Source organism: Ostrea edulis, chromosome 6 (assembly GCF_947568905.1).
Source record: "Ostrea edulis chromosome 6, xbOstEdul1.1, whole genome shotgun sequence".
NCBI lineage: Eukaryota > Metazoa > Mollusca > Bivalvia > Ostreida > Ostreidae > Ostrea > Ostrea edulis.
This window is the reverse complement of record NC_079169.1, coordinates 47,477,698-47,499,079: the sequence shown is the minus strand read 5'-3', so window position 1 is coordinate 47,499,079 and position 21,382 is coordinate 47,477,698. Positions and strand designations below refer to the sequence as shown.

The following is a 21,382-nucleotide window of genomic DNA, read 5'->3' as shown; positions in this document are numbered from 1 at the left end:
ACGACATAGCGCATTCAGCAAACATCACGTTTTACAAGGGATATATTGGAATTATATTTTAAAAAAAAAACCCAGCAGGGACATATTGATTTGCAAGCATCATCAGGTAGTGGAGATTCAAGTTGTTCAAGTGATGGTCTCCGGGGGGGGGGGGGGGGGGGGGGATGTGGTCACAATTAGAGGAAAATTATATTTGAATACATATGGAACAGTTTTAAAAACTCTCCTTCTCTAGGACAACAGTACCAAAATTAGTCATATAGATATACAAACATCCACAGGTAATGCAGATTTGGATTTGTTCAAATCATGAAATGAAACGCATTATTTGCGGCCTCTGTTTGAGAAGCTTGTGTCAATATGTTTCTTGTTCATGTTTCATACTTGTATATACACAGTAATTTTACATGTTCCCTGTGTGCCAACAGGTGGCGTACGTTGCTCTCTGTTGACGATATGATGGAAAATATTGTCAACATTCTCCAGCAGAAAGATCTCGTAGACAACACGTACATCATTTTCTCTTCAGACAACGGCTATCACCTAGGTGAGAATTCACGTGCTGTACAGACTGCAGACGTTTGGATTTGTCAAAGTTCTTAACTAACTGTATATTCTTTTTTCCGTACAGGACAATTTTCGATGCCCATCGACAAGCGCCAGCTGTATGAATTTGACGTTCGCGTGCCTCTGATGATTCGTGGACCAAATGTAACCCCGGGTCAAGTGATTAAAGTAGGAAATATTTGGTTGTGTGAATTCGACAAGTCAAATAGTTTTTTTACAATGATTTTTAATCGCTGGGCGCATGCGCCAGCAATTATTAGGAGGGTACTCAAAAGCCGTCCAATCAAATCAATTGTTGCTCTCATCAACTGAATTAGTGCGCGCATCAATTTAATTTATGCGCGCATGCATCAAATTGAATGTACGTGTGCATTCAATTCAATTGATGATAGCAATAATTGATTTGATGCGCGCACCAGTTGAGTTGATGCGCGCATCAATTTAATCTATGCGCACAGCAAATCAATTATTGCTTGCTAAATTTAATTTGGAGCTTGATATAAATGATTTGATGATCTCTTTGATTTAATTGAAGATATATTTAATTATGTACAACTATTTTGTATAAGGAATTGATGCAAACATCAATTCTTTTAAAGAAAGTAAACAATTAAAGAGATCATGAATTCAATAGTGCATATGTTGAATAGAAAATATCTATGAGCTCTTTCGAAAAGAAATATTGTGCGCATCAATTGAATTCATTAATTCAATTAAAGAGGACAATGATTCAATTATCGCGCGCATTATTCGAATTGATGTGCGTAATAATTCTGGTTCTGCATTGAAATCAATGACAGATAGTCATGTTTTGTTTCCCTTTCAGTGTTAAGAAATATGGTATTCTATTGTTAAATAACTTGTTACCCCTACTCTGGTAGTAATGTTCAGACTGGCTGTGTGTTATTTCAATGATATTCGTAAGAGTTGTTAAGTAGTTTATATATTGTTTTTATTGTCTGAATACTACAGGTAACAATGCACGCTTTATGAATGGATTGTTGTTTTTGTATTTTTTCAAAGGAACACGTAATGAACATTGATTTAGCACCGACATTTTTAGAGATAGCTGGTCTGCGATCCACTCCTGAACAAATGGACGGACTGTCCCTTACTCCGTTCTTTGCTAAACCGTCAAATAAAACCTGGAAACGGTCAACAATTCTTATAGAACACCAAGGAGAATACAGAGACGTCACACGCGGTTGTCCTCAGTTCAAGCACCAAAATATGGCAGTATGCATCCCAACCAAATTTTCGTTCTTGAATTTTAGATTTAGTATTATTTTAATTTTTCATATTCTGCTTTGCAGAATTGTAACAATCATTGTGTATGCGAAGACTCTTGGAATAACACCTATTCCTGTGTAATAAGACAGGAGCCATCTGTATCGCCCAGTCAGCCGGGTCGTCGTGTCAAATATTGCCTTTTTAAAGATAATGAGGTAATTACTTTCAATTTCATCCAATTTAATGTGTATTGTATTTTTTAGATCGTTACACAGTGAGCGGATCACAGAATCGAATTTTGATTAGATTTCATACATGCTTGATATTGTCAAATCATTGTTTTGTTTGTTAAACGTCCCATCTGAGAATCTTTCACTATAGACAGTCACCAGCTGATCGTGAAGTGCCTCTGATTATGACCTATTCTTAACGATCAATGCTGTACATAGCGGCGAGGGTTCTAAATCGTGTGAACTAACGCCCTCCATAACGCGGTACCTCGGTTTCTAAGGTCTCGTTGGAAAAACAGTTGACTTTCACTTCTAATGCCTGGTTTTGACAAAGAGACAGTCACCACTTATCTATACGTCTTTTATACAGTAGAGAAAACAATATACACCTTGACATAATGTCATATGTACGAATAGACCAGTACTGTGCTTTCCTATTGACTTTAAGGTTTGAATTATGTTATTGATTTTGAATTGATTTCTTTTTACAGAATTTCCAAGAAATGTACAACTTAGATATCGATCAAGATGAGTTTATAAATTTGGCCATAAGTTTGCCAGAAAGTGAAAAGAAAAAGTATCTAAACACGATAGAGGAAATGGAGCAATGCAGTGGGTCATCTTGTCACATATGAGAGAGAGAGAGAGAGAGAGAGAGAGAGAGAGAGAGAGAATTTTGTCTGTTGTTAAATTGTATGATTGTATGAATATTCCTGGTGCTATGATTAAACTGTACATGGTGACAAAGATAAAACATTTTTAACATCATTTTAAAGAGTTATTTTGTATATGTTTTGCAAACATTCTTAATGAGCACTTTGCTTGTGTATCAACCTTGCATATCGAACTTGAAGTGCCACTGCATTGACCAAAACTACCACTTACTTACTCTATAGGTGATATCACTAGAGAACAGGAAATGTTGGACCAACTTCACATATCGTGTTTTCAAAGTATACAAATGCATTTTGTCTTCCTTATGCTTATAGAAATTAATTGTAATAGTTTGTTCGCTGAAGTATTGCGATAATTAGCCACAATACGGACTTAAATCTAAGCCCCGATTTCAAAAAGCCTAGATAGGTAGTCACGTGGTACAGTGACGTCATATGCGACCTTCGTCGATCAACTTGTTGTAAAAGTAGTGTTAGATATTTTTAAAAACTCGGGTTTTAGGGGCCTAATAAATTTACCATGGATAACATTTATTTCGATGTTAACAAATTTCCCGAGTCTTATATCTTTTAGCCACCAGTGCATACAAATAGCAGCCCAAATGTAGCGAGGAAAGCGAGTATAAAATCTGCGAGTAAATAATGTTTACATGGGATCACTGTCTAAACACAATTTGGTAATGTCATTTCTGTAAAGAACTGTAATTAGCGTTGTTGCTTTTTGAAAATAAACAGTGCAATTATTATTAAATTTATTTTGGAGAAGTTAGATCTAAATTATGATACGATTATGTATCATTGACAACTAGGCCTACTGTCACGGGTGCATTTCGAGAGAAAAAATAATAATGAAAATTATCAAATTTATGGTGAAAATCCCAATACTTTTAGATTATTTTATTCAAGCAATTTTATTAATCATTATTTTTTTGTTATCTACACGTTGTTACTTAGGAAGTGGGAGCACGGCGTGCTGTACGTTGTTGTAAACACGTACGTGTTCCTTAAAAAAAAATGAAAGCATTATAATTCAATTCAAAGTTGGGAAATATCATATTTTATTATTTATAATTGAAAGTTCAATTATCTTTTATCTTCAAATTTCTTTTTTAAAACTACCAGTTGGTAGACACTGCTAGCGAAGTTCTGCCTATATGGTGTTACAAGGTGAAGGTCAGTTGGTGCGAGTGTGTATTGAATTTGAGAGCAGAACGGAAAGCATAAGCCGTAGGCCTATATGTAACAGTGGGTAGCTTCGATAGAACCATTTTCTCGCAGTTTATCTACGTCTTTGTCCAAGTGCTTGTTTAAAAAAGTACAGGGACAAATTCTACTGGTTTTTTTATGGCAAAGTCGTTGTGCCGACAAAAAATATTCACGTCTTGTCCCTCATACCTTCCTTCAAAAATTGAAAAAAACACAGTCCAAAGCCTCTCTACTGACAGCAAGTACACCCTTAAACGGCACAAAACACCCTAATGCAGTGTTATTTACAAGCCGTTAATGTGATAATTGTTTGTTTGTCAATTAAATCTAATCTGTTAATGAAATGGCTAACAACTGTTTTCAAATCTTCTCGCTCGAGGTCGCATATGACGTCACAGATAATGGCGCGTAAAATATCGAAGAAAATATGCATATCGCAAGATTTGAATTTCATCGCTTTCAAACTCGAAAACTACGCAAACTGTTTCCTTTAAAACACATGTAAAGTAGTTTTAGGCATGAAATGAAATAATTTTGCAGAAAAAATTAAAAAGTTTAAAAACATGCGATGTGTCCTTTAACATTTCAGAACCACCGGGTCTGATAGTTTATATCCTCTGATCCTAGAACAGTACGATCAGCAGTGAAACCTCTAACCAAACTAGAGAATTCCGACCTTAGATCACCTTCCAAATGTTTGGAAAACTTCAAATATCACTCCTAAATACATGTTAAAATGTGTAGTAATAGTGAATGTATGTGTACAACTTCTCTTTATGAAATAAAATTCACGATAGAGAAGGCACATGTATACAGAGTACATATATCATACCCCTTAACTTAACATTTAACAGTTTATTTGCGTGTTTTAACTTGTATATCACTTACGTGATGACGTCACGGTAGGTAAACAGTCCTTGCGATTAACTTTTTTATTAGTCCATAGGGCAAGTGAGAGCATAAAAATTGGCAGGTCAAATAAATTTGACTACCCCATATGCTAGCTGTACAATAATGATTCAAAATTTCGAGTTTCTACAATTTAATTGAATATTACAATTTGGATTGCAAGTTTAAGACGGAAGTTCAAGCTTTCTTTCAACTTCTAAATTCACGTCTCCATCCATATACATGTACTATGATTGATATACTATGAGTTGGTTGTACTCTGCGTGAAAAGCACGACTGTATCCTGCGTATAGGAATGGTTGTATCCAAATGACGTTTGTCCATGGTGTTGTAGGAAACTGATGTAGGCCTACATATAATTTGACCTGTGTTTACTTTCATGTATAAGGATTTATCGTGTTTATATGTACTATGACAGTTCATGATATGAATGATTTAATACTAAAATACATCACTTAACAAATGTAGTACACTTTTCAATTTGAGGGTCAATTTTAATGTTCATACTTCAGATTGAAATCGAAGTTACAAGTAAATATTGAAAAACGTAATGCAATGATTTTAAAAAAATAAAAACCACAATGAACAATAGGCCTATGTTGGGCCTTTTATATAAACACAACATTGTATATATGACAGTGAAATTTGTATTTACTTCACTTGGATAAATTTTTAGCGCTATGAATTTGCATTTAATTTTAATAAAAGTAGATAATTTATTATTCAAATTTTATTTCTAAAAAATTCAGAAATATCTTAATCTTTTCTTCTGGTTTGCGTCAACAGTTAAAATAGGCTAGGACTGGTATTCATTTCTTTAACGTATTGGACTACTTCCGTGGGTCAGTTGATCAACATGACATAACAACATAACTATGATAATGCAAACTTTGATAAGTTATGAAAGTTTGACAATTTCATCCATATTTTGATTAATTTCATACGTATTGACTATTGAAGAATCCAGACTCGTTTTCCCTGAAATTCAAACAATATTTTACAACACTTTATGAATTCTAACAAAATTAACAATGAAAGTAAACTGTTGAAATTAATTTACAATCCAGTCATCAAAAACGAAAACAATACCTAAGAATATTCACTGCCTTACAGTTACAGTCTGATTATAGCCACCCCTCCATTACAGTCGCGTCGTCGTATCGAGTGACAGCGGAGGGGGGGGGGGTGCTGTTAGCAATCGCGTTCATTCATATTTTGACGACCTTGGTTAACTCTAAAATTAATTTTTAAATGACATATGAAATATATTTTTGTACCATACTTCGTTTACATGTATATATTGATGACTCAAATTTCCCCTGTTCGATTATATAGATCTAGTCTAGAAGGGGGGGGGGGGGTGAGAGTCATATAATTATAAGATCATTAATGACTGTATCACTAAGGATATAGATAAAATTTCAGCATAAAACATTCATGCAAAATATTACGATCTACAGAGCAAATGTTTACCCCCCCCCCCCCCCCCCCCCCCCCCCGTAAATACTTTCTGCAACAAAGTCGCCATCTGATATCTGTGAAGTCGGACTGAACTGAAGACTGAAGTTTATAGCGCACGACGCTGAGTGGAACTTAAAACGATCGTTGTCGCCGTCACATTTGATGACAATGAACCAATTGAATTTTTTAAAAGCTTCAGAATTTGGGAATTCTACCCCTGCTCCCTATTTGCACAACAAAAACCTTACACTCTCTCATATAAATCTTATGTACACCGGAAGTCAACAAGGACGTAAACGAGTCTTGCGCCACCTAGGTTTGAAATAGGGGAAACAACTGACAAATATTCGCAATTCCTGTCTGAAAATTTACATTGAGCTTTGGCTGGTTCTAGCAATTCATGTGCACTTAGATGACACTTCTGTTCACATCAGATAAGTGATCTGACTGTTAAACTAACTCTCTATCAAATTATTCCACCAACAGAAATACAAAGACTGGCCTGGGGAGAGGACGGAAGCTGAATTCCCAAGTTTCTTTTAAAGGCCAAACTCGTAGCTCAGGCCAAGATCGTTTGGAGTTTGGTCCCCAGAAGTAAGCTTGACACATTAACTATCTAGAGGCTCGCCTCGATTTGCAGAAATTATCCAAATAGGCTGTCGGGTCATTTCTTACCACTGGGAGTGGATGAAAAATGCATCCGACGGATGGGTTTTAAAAATACCTGTAATCCAGGAAGAACTCACGCTCGTGTTCTTAGAACACCCCCCAGCGACAGGAATAAGGATCACAAATGTACAAAATTTTGCTTTAAAACGATGTATTTTAAAAGAAATAGAAAGTTTATTAGGAAAAAACATGCCATAGAGGCTTTTCCCAAGACCCAGAAAGGTCAAGGTTTATACAGCCCGTTTTTTGGAGTTCCAAACCGAGACGGTGGATACCGTACCGTCCAATCCTCAATTTGAAACCGTTAAATGTTTTTCTCCAGAATCAGCATTTCAAAATGAAATCTCTAAAGTAAAAAAACACAGGCTTTGAATACAGGAGATTGGGTCGCATCAATAGATCTAAGGAATGGATATCTACATGTTCCAATTTATCCATAGGACAAGAAATGCCTAATATTTTGTATAGACAACAAGCATTATCAGTTCAGGTCAATGCCATTCAGTCTAGCAACAGCTACACGAGTGTTCACAAAATTAATGGGAGCAATAGGAGCGCATCTGAGAAGTCTAAAGATTTACATGTACTATTGGCTTCTGAAAATGCAGATCGAATGACCTTAATGCACTAACTACAGAGAACCCTGTTACTTCCCATGAATTTGGGTCTGTTGATAAATCAATCATACAACCAACTCAACAGATTACTTACCTTGGAGCACTCTTTCTTCTCCAACTTGGTATGGTCTACCCGAGTTTGGACCGTTTCCCCAGTCTTTGTGGAGTAATTTCTACCATGATTACAAAATCCTTTATTCCAGAACATATATACAAATGTATCTCGGAGTCCTTGGTTTAATGACAGCCTGCATGGACTTGGTACCTTATGCCAGACTCCAGATTTAATTCAATTCTGCCTTTTGTCTCATTGGCGTCCACATTTGGACAATCTGGATCACAAGATCCAAGTCAACGACCTCCTCATTCCACATCTACTCTGGTGGACGGAGCAACGGAACGTCCTTGTGGGGACATCTATCCTTAGTTTCAAGGCAAATCTAACATTGTGGACAGATGCTTCATCTTACGGTTGGAAAGCCCACCTAGAGGATCGCAATGTGTCGGGCAAATGGGCAGTGATGGAACAACTATCACACATAAAATCTCTTGGAACCCAGTGCGGTGGAGAAAGCACTACATCAATTCAAAGACAATGTTAAACACAAATGGATCCTAGTGAGGACATAATTCAACAGTGATGTCCTACATCAATCGCCAGGGACAAACAAAATCTTCAGTCCTGTGCATGGTGACATGGAGGATTCTGCATTGGTATCGCCTTTGGAGTGTACAAATTCGAGCAGAATACATTCCTGGGAGAAGGAATGTGATAGCCGATCAATTGTCCAGATGACGACAAATTCCGAAGATGACAGAATGGAGTATCAATCGGGGAACAAGGGAAAATCGGAAACCTAACAGCTTTGTTCTCCCTTCCCATATCCTCTAGCGTGGGGATGCGATGCTCTGGCTGTAAATTGGATATGAATGTTTGCATATGCATTCCCATCACCAATATTAATTTCAAAAGTGCTTTAAAAAATAGAACAGGAGCCATGTGTCCCTCTCATAGCTCTGTTCTCACCAAGACAGTCATGGTTTCCGGACCTACTAAATCTTTTAATAGACTTTCCAAGAGAACCACCCATAATAAAAAAAAAAGTTGTTATCACAAAAGAGGGGACTGTTTATTCATCCAGAAAGTCTACATGTGGCTGTTTGGAAAATTTCAAAGCACAAAGACTTGAAAACAGATTTTCTGAGAAAGCTAAGTCGTTCATCTTCAACTCTCGAAGACAATCAACAAGAAAAACGTATGATGCTAGACTACGACTCTACAGAGAATGGTGTTCCACAAACCAAAAAGATCCTTATATATTCTTTTAAAAAAATCACTTATTTTAAAAGGTCCTAAATACAGAGAACCTCGGTCTTTCAATTGGCGACAGAATGTCATCTCTATTATGAATTATGTCGAAGATTATGCCAGACGATGGGATAAATAAATATGAAAAAGAAGAACTTGATACATTGTCAGAATGGATTAAATGTATGTATAAGAGGAATATTAAATTCCCGCATTAGACATATTGAAACAAAAGTACGTACCATCTATCCTCCTGTGTTCCATGTAAGTTAACCGGAAGTGATAAAAGAATTATATAGGTTACATGACGAATATGTTTTGGTTCCAGCTGACAAAGCTTGTAACAACATTGTCTTTGTTTGTAAGGATCATTATTACAACTGTATTTGAAACGAACTTGGCATTAATTCCACTTTTGGTAATCGTTTTTATACTCCAACTGCCCTTTCTAAAGATGAAACAAGTCAGACAGCCTTTGACCCAAAGATGTGTTGAGTTGGCAACCTAGATCATTATAACGACCATAGAATTTGCGAAATGTTGACTTTAAACGACTGTTAAAAACTTAAAACCCCTGTAGCATCATTTAAAAACTGCTCATATGCAGAACAAGCTCTTGTGTATCGAATCAGTTGAGAGATATAAACACCATATGCAGGTGATAATTGAATATTGCTACATAAATATGGAAAGTTGACGATGGAGAAGCTGAACCATCCCGTTTGTCATAAAGTTTAGTTGATAGTTTGTCGTTGATATCTATTTCAATTAAGTATCTAAGTACAAAGCAGATATATATAATATTTCCATAAAACTTATTACAAAGTCTAACTACCTGTAATGTTCTTTAAAGATAGGGAAGGGGGGGGGGGGTCAAAATCCTTGTTATATGCATATCTTCAATACCCATACAAACACTCTATAAAATGAAATAAAATAAAAGAGCCATTCCCAGTAACAACCGGGGTGAGACAAGGATGCTGCTCTCTCCTCTTCTCTTCCTTCTAGTGATAGACTGGGTCAGCAAAACAGCCTACAGTAGCCCAACTGGCATTCAGTGGACACTAGTAAGACGTCTGGAAGACCTTGACTTTGCTGACGACATCTGCACACTATCTCACCGTCTTCAAGACTCCCAACATCAAGCCTCCAACCTAGAAGCAACAGCAAAAAGAACTGGTCTTTACATCAACGCCCAGAAAACAAAATCAATGAGAATCAACTCATACAAACTGACGCAATCGAGATAAACAACATGGAAGTAGAGGATATCAAAGACTTCACCTACTTAGGAAGTATTGTCAGTCCATCAGGGGGCACAGACGAAGACATCAAAGCAAGAAAAAGGAAGGCCCAGCAAGCTTTTGCCATGCTAAGACCAGTATGGCGAAGCAAGGCACTGAGAACACACACCAAGATCAGAATCTTCAACACCAACATGAAGTCTGTTCTACTATATGGGTCTGAAACCTGGTGAGAAACATCAACATCCATGAAATCAGTCCAGGTCTTTGTAAACAAGTGCCTGAGAAACATCCTCGGGATAAGGTGGCCAGATGTTATAAGCAATGCAAACCTGTGGAAGAGGACCAACCAACAACCAGTGGAAATCACCATCAAAACACGCAGATGGAACTGGATAGGGCATACACTGAGGAAACCCATTACTAACATCACAAAACAAGCCCTAAAATGGAATCCACAGGGACAGAGAAAGCGGGGACGGCCAAAGAACACCTGGCGCAGGGTATTAACATCAGCCCTGAAGAAAATTGGCAAGACCCGGGGAGAAGCTAAGACCATTGCACAAGACAGAGGGAGATGGAAAGCCACTGTAGCCGCCCTATGTCCCCCATGGGACGAAGTGGATTGATGATGATGATGATGATAAAATTAAGTCCTTGCTTGAAAAATGTGGAAGGACTTTCAAAAACGGACAAATCATGTACCCTCCATATAACATTAAATTTCAAACACAGAGGCAAAGATCAGGTTCAAATGGATCAAAATTGCAACATGATACATATAATTACCCACAAAGAAGCTACACAGTGCTTAAGTTTCAGCTTGATAAATGTTAGCGAAATGAAAATAGAAACGGATAAATCCCAAACAGAATGAATGTTCAGCGGACATGCACATTACTGTATAAAACGTTTCATCTAAAGACGGGTGTATAAAAATTGAAATACCGATAAATGTCTACGACCATATACATATAATGGTAAAATCATACCTTGATACCTCCTCTACAGGATGAAGGCTACGTAGCTTGTAACTCCCGCTCTGTTCTACTGTAGTTAACTGTTGCATGCCTGGGTCTTATGGAGTATTGCATGACATTCCAGAACTTGTCTACTTTACTTTTAAACTCGTTGGTGTCTTTGGCACACACTACCCAATCTGGCAATCCGTTCCACTCATTCACTACCCTCACACCAAACGAGTACTTTATAGCGACAGTGTCTCTTTGCCAGTTTTTTGCTATGTCCTCGTGTTCTGTTGACATTGGCTAGAGGCAGTAGTGTTTGGTCTACTCGGTCCTTCCCTGTTAGTATCTTGTATGTCTGGATCATATCTCCTCTTTGTCTTCTATAGTGCAGGGTTGACAGTCCTGATTTTCTGAGCCTTTCCTCGTATGGTAGATCTTTTAACTCTGTGTATAACCTTGTTGCTCTTCTTTGAACTTTCTCCATCTTATCAATCTGTGTACTGCTGGATCTGCGGAGCATTACCTTACTCAAGTATTGGTTTTACCATAGTTGTGAAAAGTTTCTATATCACAATAATGTTCCTGCAATGAACGATCGTTTGATTAGCCCCAGGATCCAACGACAGAGTTCACATGCTGGTGAAAGGTCAGTTTGTTGTCAATCTGAACACCTAAGTCTTTTTCCATTTCATTTGTTTCCAATTCTCTGTTTTGTCCATTGCTGTCCCGCATGTGGTAACTGTACTTAGGGTTATTATGACCGTGATGCATTACGCCACACTTGCTGGTATTGAATTTCAAGAGCCAATCTTTCGACCAGTATGCGAGACTCTCCATTTCTCACATTATCACCAGTGTGAGATCGACTTTTCTCACATTATCACCAGTGTGAGATCGACTTTACCCATGTGAGACAGCCATGTGAGATTTTTCTGTCTCACACTGCTGCGACGTCATTTGATTGTGACGTCATATATTTTCTATGATTTACGTTACACGTTGAAGATTTACGTTACACGGTGAAGCAAAAATATTTTGCATTGTTATCTTTAAATTTTAATGTATATAGCTTTCTGTTGGACAACCTTGGGTTTTTGAGTTTACACTTACAGTGTAAACCATTTTCGGGTACGCTCTTTCTGCCTATCTAATTAGTTTTTGCATCGAAGTTCAAATGAGGATTTTGATAATTTAGAATTTTCTCAAAGCTCCTAAATTTAAGCACTAAACTGTAGGTAAAATGTGAGAAAAATAATCCTTCATTATTAATTCGTGTGGGGTAGGGAAATTCCACCTCTGGAACAACATTCGCTGTCTAGGACTCGGCAAAGCCTCGTCCTAGACTGCGAATCTTGTCCCCTCGGTGGAATTTCCCTATCCCACACTCGTACTAATGAAGGATTCTATTATTCCCATGCGAGACAGCCATGTGAGATTTTTCTGTCTTACACTGCTGCGACGTCATTTGATTGTGACGTCATATATTTTCTATGATTTACGTTACACGGTGAAGATTTACGTTACACGGTGAAGTAAAAATATTTTGCAGTGCTTCCTTTAAATTTTAATGTAGTATACTTTCTGGTGGACAACCTTGGGTTTTTTGGTTTACACTTATAGTGTAAACCATTTTTGGGTATGCTCTTTCTGCCTATCTAATTAGTTTTTGCATTGAAGTTCAAATGAGGATTTTGATAATTTGAAATTTTCTTAAAACTCTTAAATTTATGCACTAAACTGTAGGTAAAATGTAAGAAAAATAATCCTTCATTATTTACTCGTGTGGGATAGGAAAAATTCCACCTCTGGAACAAGATTCGCTGTCTTAGGACTCGGCAGAGCCTCGTCCTAGACTGCGAATCTTGTCCCCTCGGTGGAATTTCCCTATCCCACACTCGTACTAATGAAGGCTTCTATTAATCTAATTGTAACCTTTCTTTGTCTTCAACTGTAGATGCTCGGCCATACACCTTAGTGTCATCAGCAAAGATACGAGTTACATTACTCACATCAGGCAAGTCGTTTATGAAGATGACAAACAGTACTGGTCCCAGCAAGCTTCCCTGTGGTACTTGTCACGCTCGACCAACTCGACGTATGACTACTGATTGATACTCTTTTGCCCACATTCACAGCTGTGTCTTAAGTAAGCGAGATTTATAGAGTAAGCCTAGTTCAGGTAAACCGGGTTTAAATCCCATTTGAGCTGAGTTCACATAAACCTCACCTCTGTTTCACACTTAAGATAAAACTGGTTTTACCTGAACCCCTGTTCTGTTTGCTTTCTTTTCATTTAGTATTACAATGGCTGGGAAGAAAGGTCCAAATTTTACAGAACTAGAAAACTGTACCCTTATTGATTCAGTCGGGTCAATAAAGGTTTTCTCTGGTTAGTTCTAGATCATTTCCGTTATACGGATAGTATCACGTTTACAAAAACGGAATCTCACACGAAAATCCTCCTATCATAAAAAAGAAATGGATCTAATCTATCATGGATAGTTCTAGGTCGTCTTAAAAACAGTTGGTCAATAAGATCTACTTTCTACTCCATGTATGTGGTCTTCCATAGTTAGAATAACACTACCTTTAACATTTAAACCTACCCTAGACCAGGTTTAGGTTTACCCTAATTTCTGAGATGAGCTCACTCCTGAGAAGCAGGTGTGAAACAGGTTTATAAAATGTGAGCCCTTCGTACAGGTAACCCAGGTTTAAACATAGGTGTGAATACGGCCATTTGTGTTCGACCTTTCAGAAAATCGGTTATCCATGTAAGTACTTTACCATCAATCCCATACCTCTGGATCTTAAGCGAGAGTCTTTTGTGGCACGGTGTCAAACGCCTTCTGGAAATCTAAGTACACAACGTCAAGTGGGTCTCCTCGAGCTCCGTCGAGAGCCTCCGTCCAATCCTCTAAAAAGACCAACAGCTGGGTCATACAAGATCGGCCAGGAACAAAACCATGTTGTTCATCACAAAACAGATCATTACTTGTCATGTGTTTCATCACTGCCTCTCTTACCAATGATTCCATCACTTTACATAGTACGACATTCTATGGTCATTATAACGATCTAGTTCGTCAATACAACCTCGCATTGGGTCAAATGCGGTCTGACGTGTTTCATACCGATTGTTAAGCCGTTCTTTGTACACTGATTTGACTGCGGATAAGTCCGTTTACCTGATCAGGATATGGGGCTCACGGCGGGTGTGACCGGTCAACAGGGGATGCTTACTCCTCCTAGGCACCTTATCCCACCTCTGGTGTGTCCAGGGGTCCGTGTTTGCCCAACTATCTATTTTGTATTGCTTGTAGGAGTTATGATATTGATCACTGTTCGTTATCTTTACCTTGCATTTACATAGTACTGACGTTATACTGACGGGCCTATAGTTGCCAGGTGTACTCATGTCTCTTTTTTTAAATATTGGTGTGACCTGACCTTGTTTCCAACTGGTAGACGTCCAGTGTCCAGGGACTTCCTGTATATTATCCGTAGCGGTGTTGTGATGCATTGAGCCACTTCCTTTAATACTCTCGGTTTAGTACTCTCGGGTGATGTCCATCCGGTCCACATGATTTGTCTATTTTGAGGTTTTGAAGTTTCTTTAGAATAGATTCTTCTGTGATGTCTATATCCAGTAGGCTGCTCTCTTTTGATCTATCTTCCATATCCGGTATATTGTCTGTGTCCTCCTTGGTGAATACGCTACAGAAAAACTTATTAAGTGTCTCTGCCTTTCCTTCGTCATCACTGTGAACTCTACCATCATTGTCCCTCAAATCACCAACCCCACTCTTAATCCAAAACGCATTTGGGTTGATCTTCACTTCATTGGCCAAGGATTTCTCAAAGTTTTTGCGAAGTTCCCTTGTGTAGGTCCTTAATTTATTTCTGGCTTAGCAGTAGTTTTCATAGTCATAGTGATCCTCCGTATCTGTATATAATGCGGATTTATAGCTATTTTCAGTTTTAAAAATCATTCCGCCACAAAATATAGTTCTTCCCAAACTCTTTTCTATATTTAAAGTGAAATGAAATGTTATAATAAACTAGAAGGGTTCAATAGCATATATCAAATTCGGGTCTTTAGAATACGCATAAAGTGTGAAAAATCACAGTCTGTAACTTTCAGGCTTTCTACTTTTAGTCGTACTACACCAGTTACTACTGGTATTTCTTTTTACTGGCGCGTTTACCATTTTTCGTGGATTATCTGCTGTTCAACCACCATTTTAATATCAAGTGACTAAATTGCTACTTTATGCAGGAACTGACGGAGTTCGTGTAATGCGCCCTCTGGTGAGAGTTGAACTCCGTTTTTGGCGTGAACAGAAGTTAGAATCGGCGTATGTGCATGCGCAGTAACTTAGAAAGCCGTAGAAGGGTAGGAACAAGGGAGAGAACAAAGAAATAGTAAAAACCTAGGAAATTATAGCATTTGTCTCGGGTTCGAAATTCCAAAATTAGTTGGCGTTCATTCGAATTTCCTCTGAGGTAATGCTGCAGAAGTGATGAAGAGGGTACGCCATGAACAGATTAATGTTTCTGTTCATCATTATTTGAAAAGGAGACAGTACATAGTAAGTATTGCAAAAATGAAATTGATACTTATAGTGAAGAATTAATGTGCATGTATATACTCCATTTACTTGATATCGGCTTCGCTGCCGGCTGTGATAATTTGACTGTCTAGTCAGTCAAAATAACTCAACCAATCCGAATATCACCGAATTGACCATTAACTATACTAAACATATCCAGCATACTGATTTGATTTTACTGTATAGCTTTAAAAAGCTAATAATTAAGTTATACCTGTATCAAGCCATTCCAATATATAGAACTTTGCCTTTTACAGCTTAAGCTAAATGCGTACAGCCAAACGAAATGTCGTATCATCAAATCTGCCTTATTGATTCAAATATTGTCTTCCATCACTCAAATATTCAATAATCTAATATCAACACATCCATGAGGCATCGAATCCGTCGATATTTTTCCCCCAGTGATAGGCCTAAAATATCTCTTTGTTTGACTTAAACTGTGTAGATGTGTTTGAGGCGTGAGTAATATTAAAGTATGATCAGTCCCTGTTGTCTGTTGAGTATCTTGTTGACTATAATTATTAGACTCAATTGTTAAGCATGAAGTGAAACGGTTTGTAAACAAGGTTTAAAAAACTGAACATTTTTCACTGTCTGTTCTTTAAAAGACATGTGTTTTGAACAGAACTTGTAGAAGGCCATGTGATGTCAGTGGTGAAAGGTAATGAAGTATTTTATCACCATAGTGCAACTTTTTGTGTATAACCTAAAAGAAAAAAAATACTTGTACTGTTAAAAGAAACTAATTCAAGTTCAAAGATAAAATTTTATAGCTACATGTAATTGTGCTGGACCTGGTATACATTCACGATTGTTATACTTGTACTGTGTAGACAAAAGATCAAAGAATTTACCAGGAATCTACACACTAATTGTCTAGATCCAGATAACTTGGAGTTTAGGGAGATGGCTAAAATACACTGTGTCTGCTGCCCAATCCTATTCATTCATTTGTGAATAAAATGTTTTTTGAATTAGCTTCCAAGTTTCTGCAATGCGTATTGTTAGAGCTTTAGTCAAGTGCTGATTCAAATGAGGATTCCTCGCTTATCTCTTGAAATGAAAGAAGTGTTTATTATCTTTCAAAAGTAAAGCTACTAGACTACATTAATGTTAGTTTGTGAACTAGTTGGTAATCACTGAAGGCCTCCCAATTTCAATTATTGATTAGTTTTCATAATCAATTAAATTAAAGAAAAGAAAAAACGGAAGTACAACACAAAATAACGGAATAACTATGAATGACTTGATATTTTTCACTTTCATGAAAACAATTTGGCAGCACTGAAGAAATGTGATACAAATACTAACAAGGTTGTCATTGCCAGCCAATCAGTATACAATGAATGATGATACAAATATTAACAAGGATGTCATTGCTAGCCACTCAATATACATGTACAATGAATGATGATACAAATATTAACAAGGATGTCATTGCTAGCCACTCAATATACATGTACAATGAATGATGAATTTGATGATACGAATATTAATAAGGATGTCATTGCTAGCCACTCAATATACATGTACAATGAATGATGATACAAATATTAACAAGGATGTCATTGCTAGCCACTCAATATACATGTACAATGAATGATGATACAAATATTAACAAGGGTGTCATTACCAGTCACTCAGCACATTTGTGTTCGTCCTAGTTTATTTTTCTCAAGTTGAAGTAAACATGTGTGATTACATGTGGAGTGTATTAGTATTAATAACTCTTTTGAAACCAAATTGGATTTTGTATAGAGAATGAAGAGTTTGATATTAAAAAAATCTGATTATTTAATCAAATATGACCTTTCAATTATTATCAGTTAAGAAAGTTTTCAGATTTCCCATCTCTAACAGTATCCTATATGCTGATAAATGGTCATATTGTTTTGTACCTGTCGGTCAGTCAATCTGTAGACCACGCCTTGTCCACTCATTATCTTGAGAACCCTTTGCTTGACAGACATCAAACTTGGTACACTTGTACATCTTAAGGAGTAAATGACCCCTATTGATTTTGAGGTCAAGAGTCATTCACTCTGGACATAGGAAGATACTGTCTGCTTAATATCTTGAGAACCCTTTGCTTGATAGACATCAAACCTGGTACGTTGTAAGGAGTAAATGAACCCTATAGATTATGGGTTCACATGGTCAAAGGTCAAGGGTTAAACTGGACATAGTGATATATTGTCTCCTATATTATGAGAATCATTTGCTTGATTGACATCAAACTTGGTATGCTGGTACATCCTAAGGAGTAGATGACCCTATTAATTTTAGGGTCAAAAGTCCAGGGTCAATCCACCATGGACATAAGAAGATATTGTCTGCTCAATGAGAACCCTTTGCTTGGCAGACATCACACTTGGTACATTGATACATCTTAAGGAGTAAATGTCCCTATTGATTTTGAGGTCACGTGGTCAAAGTTCAAGGGTCAATCCACTCTGGACAATGGAAGATCTTGTCTGCTCAATCTCTTGAAATTGTTTTGCCACTACTATCAATTAAATGATAATGTGTATAACCCTTTTCAATTTTGCACCACAGCAAATATGTCTCTGAAACGTTTCTTGTTTCACAATGTCTTTGTAACACATTAATTTAAGTTTCAATTCAAACAATTCATACTCTTTGATAACACATGACCGTACAGATAAGGCATGCAATTAAAACCAAGGAAACTTGAACATGGAGTATTAAAACTATATTATATACTTTTGAAGATATCCCATATTGTATTTACCAACTTACCTGTTGCATGCAGCAGTCCCCTGGATAGTTGCAATACAAAATTATTAAAAGGAAGAAATTTTTTTTCATGTCAAGAATATAAATAATAATAATAAGAAGAATAATAACTTAAGAATAAATTTTAGTAAATGAAAGCAAAAATAAATTTCCCAGAACTGCATGATTCTAACATTGGCTGCAAATTGAAATAAAAAACGATGAAAGGAAATGAAAATATTGATTAATTTTTTTGAAAAATGAACTAGTTAATGTCAACACTGATAGCTAAGATGAATGTACATTGTATTTTCTGCATAAATTATGTATTGAATGACTTTGGCATTCAACAGTCACATAGCAATAACCTTTGACCCCTCTGTTCACACCAGGTATCTAGTTTTATCTTGTATAGGTCAAAGTTGCTTAACACAGACAAAAAGACAAACCAGAAATGATATGATCCCCGATCTTTGATTTCAGGAGCATGAACATTTGGTCTCAAACTAAATACAATGTTCAGAATTTATTTTATGATTGCAGCTCATATTCAAGTATGGCAAGCCAATATGCAGAAAGTGATTTCATTTGTTAAGTGAGCTTGGTTGTTTCTTTTTCAAGGACCATGAAACCACACAAAAGAAGGAATCCAGATTAGTGCACAATATTAGTGATATGGCAGTGAAGAATGTTGGTAATGGAGAGATAACTGTGGATAATCTTCTGACATATAGTAGCATCAGTGGAGATGCTAGCTCCTGTGATGAGCAGTTTTCCAGGTACCGTCTCCAGTATTTAGCGGGGTCAACCCTTAAAAATAGTGCTTCTTTTTGAAGGTGCATTGTTATCAGCAATGAAGCTTTATAGCTGTCATAATGGTGATAATGAAGTACTCGGGCCATATGATCCTGTTCTTATGCTTGAAAAATATTGGCAACATTTTAACATTTGATTTTGAATGATACTGTGAATATGTATATTGTAACAAAAGTGATATATTTATTAATCTGATTAGATCAAACTTTTCAAAGAATTATTTGTATTTTTCAACATTCCAAAATTTTCATTTTGATCTCAAATATGCACTATGTTGCTACATGTGAGGGGAACAGAGAACTTAAGGAAATATAATGCATGTTAAAGTTGACTGGATACAACAGGAATACATGTGTATGTAAAGTTATGTGTTTAAGCAGATTCTATATATATTGTTTCTTTATTAATACATGTTTAAGATATCTAGATTTTCTTTTGTCTAATAGACTCCACTTTTTCCATGCTCATGTTGAGACTTTGTTATTTATATATGCTTTGATGGACTCGTATAGCAGATGACAAGAATTTTTTTTTCAGGTTGAAATCTTACCTAAACAGAGGAAGTGAGCCCTACAGGAGTCAGCTCCAGCCCCTGCTTTATCCTCTGTTTGTTCACTTGTATCTAGACCAGTTGTGTAATGGCCACAAAACTCCAGGTATGTATTGGCCACAAATCTCTAGGTATGTAATGGCCACAAAACTCCAGGTATGTATTGGCCACAAATCTCTAGGTATATAATGACCACAAATCTCTAGGTATATAATGGCCACAAATCTCTAGGTATATAATGACCACAAATCTCTAGGTATGTAATGGCCACAAATCTGTAGTATTGGTACACTGTTTGCACAGTGAAATTTAAAAGATTAGAACAGCCATTAAAATGATTTGATATACGTACTACATATTTCTAATTTATTTTGATTGCCAGTTTAAAAAAAAATTGATAGATTCTGTGGTGTTTTGCAGTAAAAATCACAATTTGATGTAGAACCACTACACTAGATTCTTTCTTCAAACAGCACACCGATTCTACAGCAAGCATGTGAAATTGTTTGAAAATGAGAAATCTTACACCCAGACGCTGGAGTCAATACACAAACTCTACAACAGATCAGATGTCCTGGGGTGCCTGGAAGCTACAGATTTCAGGTGTGGCACTAAAGGCAATTATTTGAGGCGTAAATGTATAGTTTTGCATTTTAGGGTGGTATAAACATATTATGCTATGGCATTGTCCGTCTGTCCGGACCTTGTGGGCAGGATTCAGACCAAACTGTAAGCTCCAGGATTTTACAACTTGGTACATTTGATCACCATGATGAGAGGAAGATGCCTATTGTTTTTCAAGATCAGAGGTCAAAGTTGTATCACTTAGTAGGAAAACCTAGTAAGAAACCCTTGTGAGCAGGATACAAACCAAACTTTAAGTTCCAGAATATTGCAACTTGGTACATTTCATAACCATGATGAGAGGAGAGAAAGATGCCTACTGTTTTTCAAGGTCAAGGTGGTAGTATTACTTAGGAGGAAAACCTTATAGGCAGGGTACAAACTGAACCGTAAGCTCCAGAATATTGCAACTAGGTACATTTCATCACCATGATAAGAGGAAGATGCCAAATGTTTTTCAAAGTCAGAAGTCAAAGGTCGTAGTATTACTTACTAGGAAAACCTTGTAGGCAGGATACAAATCGAACTGTAAGCTCCAGGATGTTGCAACTTGGTACATTTGATCACCATGATGAGAAGAAGATGCCTATTGTTTTTCATGGTTATAGGTCAAAGGTCAAGGTCGCAGTATCACTAAGGTGGAAAAGCTTGTAGGCAGGATACAAACCGAACCGTAAGCTTCAGGATATTGCAACTTGGTACATTTGATCACCATAATGAGAGGAAGATGCCTATTATTTTTCAAGGTCACAGTATCACTTAGTAGGAAAACCTTGTAAGCAGTATTCAAACCGAACTCTTGGTGCTAGGATCGTCAAACTTTGTACACATACACGTTATGCCAAGTGGAAGATGCCTATTGTTTGTTAAGGTCAAGATCATAGTAGCAGGATGCAGACCGATTTGTTGGGGCAAGGACCATCAAACTTGGTACACATACATCTTATGCCAATTGA

At 36.9% G+C, this 21,382-nt stretch overlaps 1 protein-coding gene across 1 annotated transcript in view; it reads left to right on the top strand.

Moving 5' to 3' along the window:
* Positions 1-21,382, top strand: part of LOC125683773 (TAF5-like RNA polymerase II p300/CBP-associated factor-associated factor 65 kDa subunit 5L) — a 39,135-nt gene that overhangs the window by 5,464 nt on the left and 12,289 nt on the right. The window contains exons 8-15 of the mRNA XM_048925231.2: positions 429-547; positions 632-735; positions 1,591-1,803; positions 1,881-2,012; positions 2,519-2,604; positions 19,033-19,215; positions 19,790-19,908; positions 20,276-20,405. Coding sequence (XP_048781188.2) covers positions 429-547; positions 632-735; positions 1,591-1,803; positions 1,881-2,012; positions 2,519-2,604; positions 19,033-19,215; positions 19,790-19,908; positions 20,276-20,405 — 1,086 coding nt within the window. The remainder of the gene's footprint in view (positions 1-428; positions 548-631; positions 736-1,590; positions 1,804-1,880; positions 2,013-2,518; positions 2,605-19,032; positions 19,216-19,789; positions 19,909-20,275; positions 20,406-21,382) is intronic.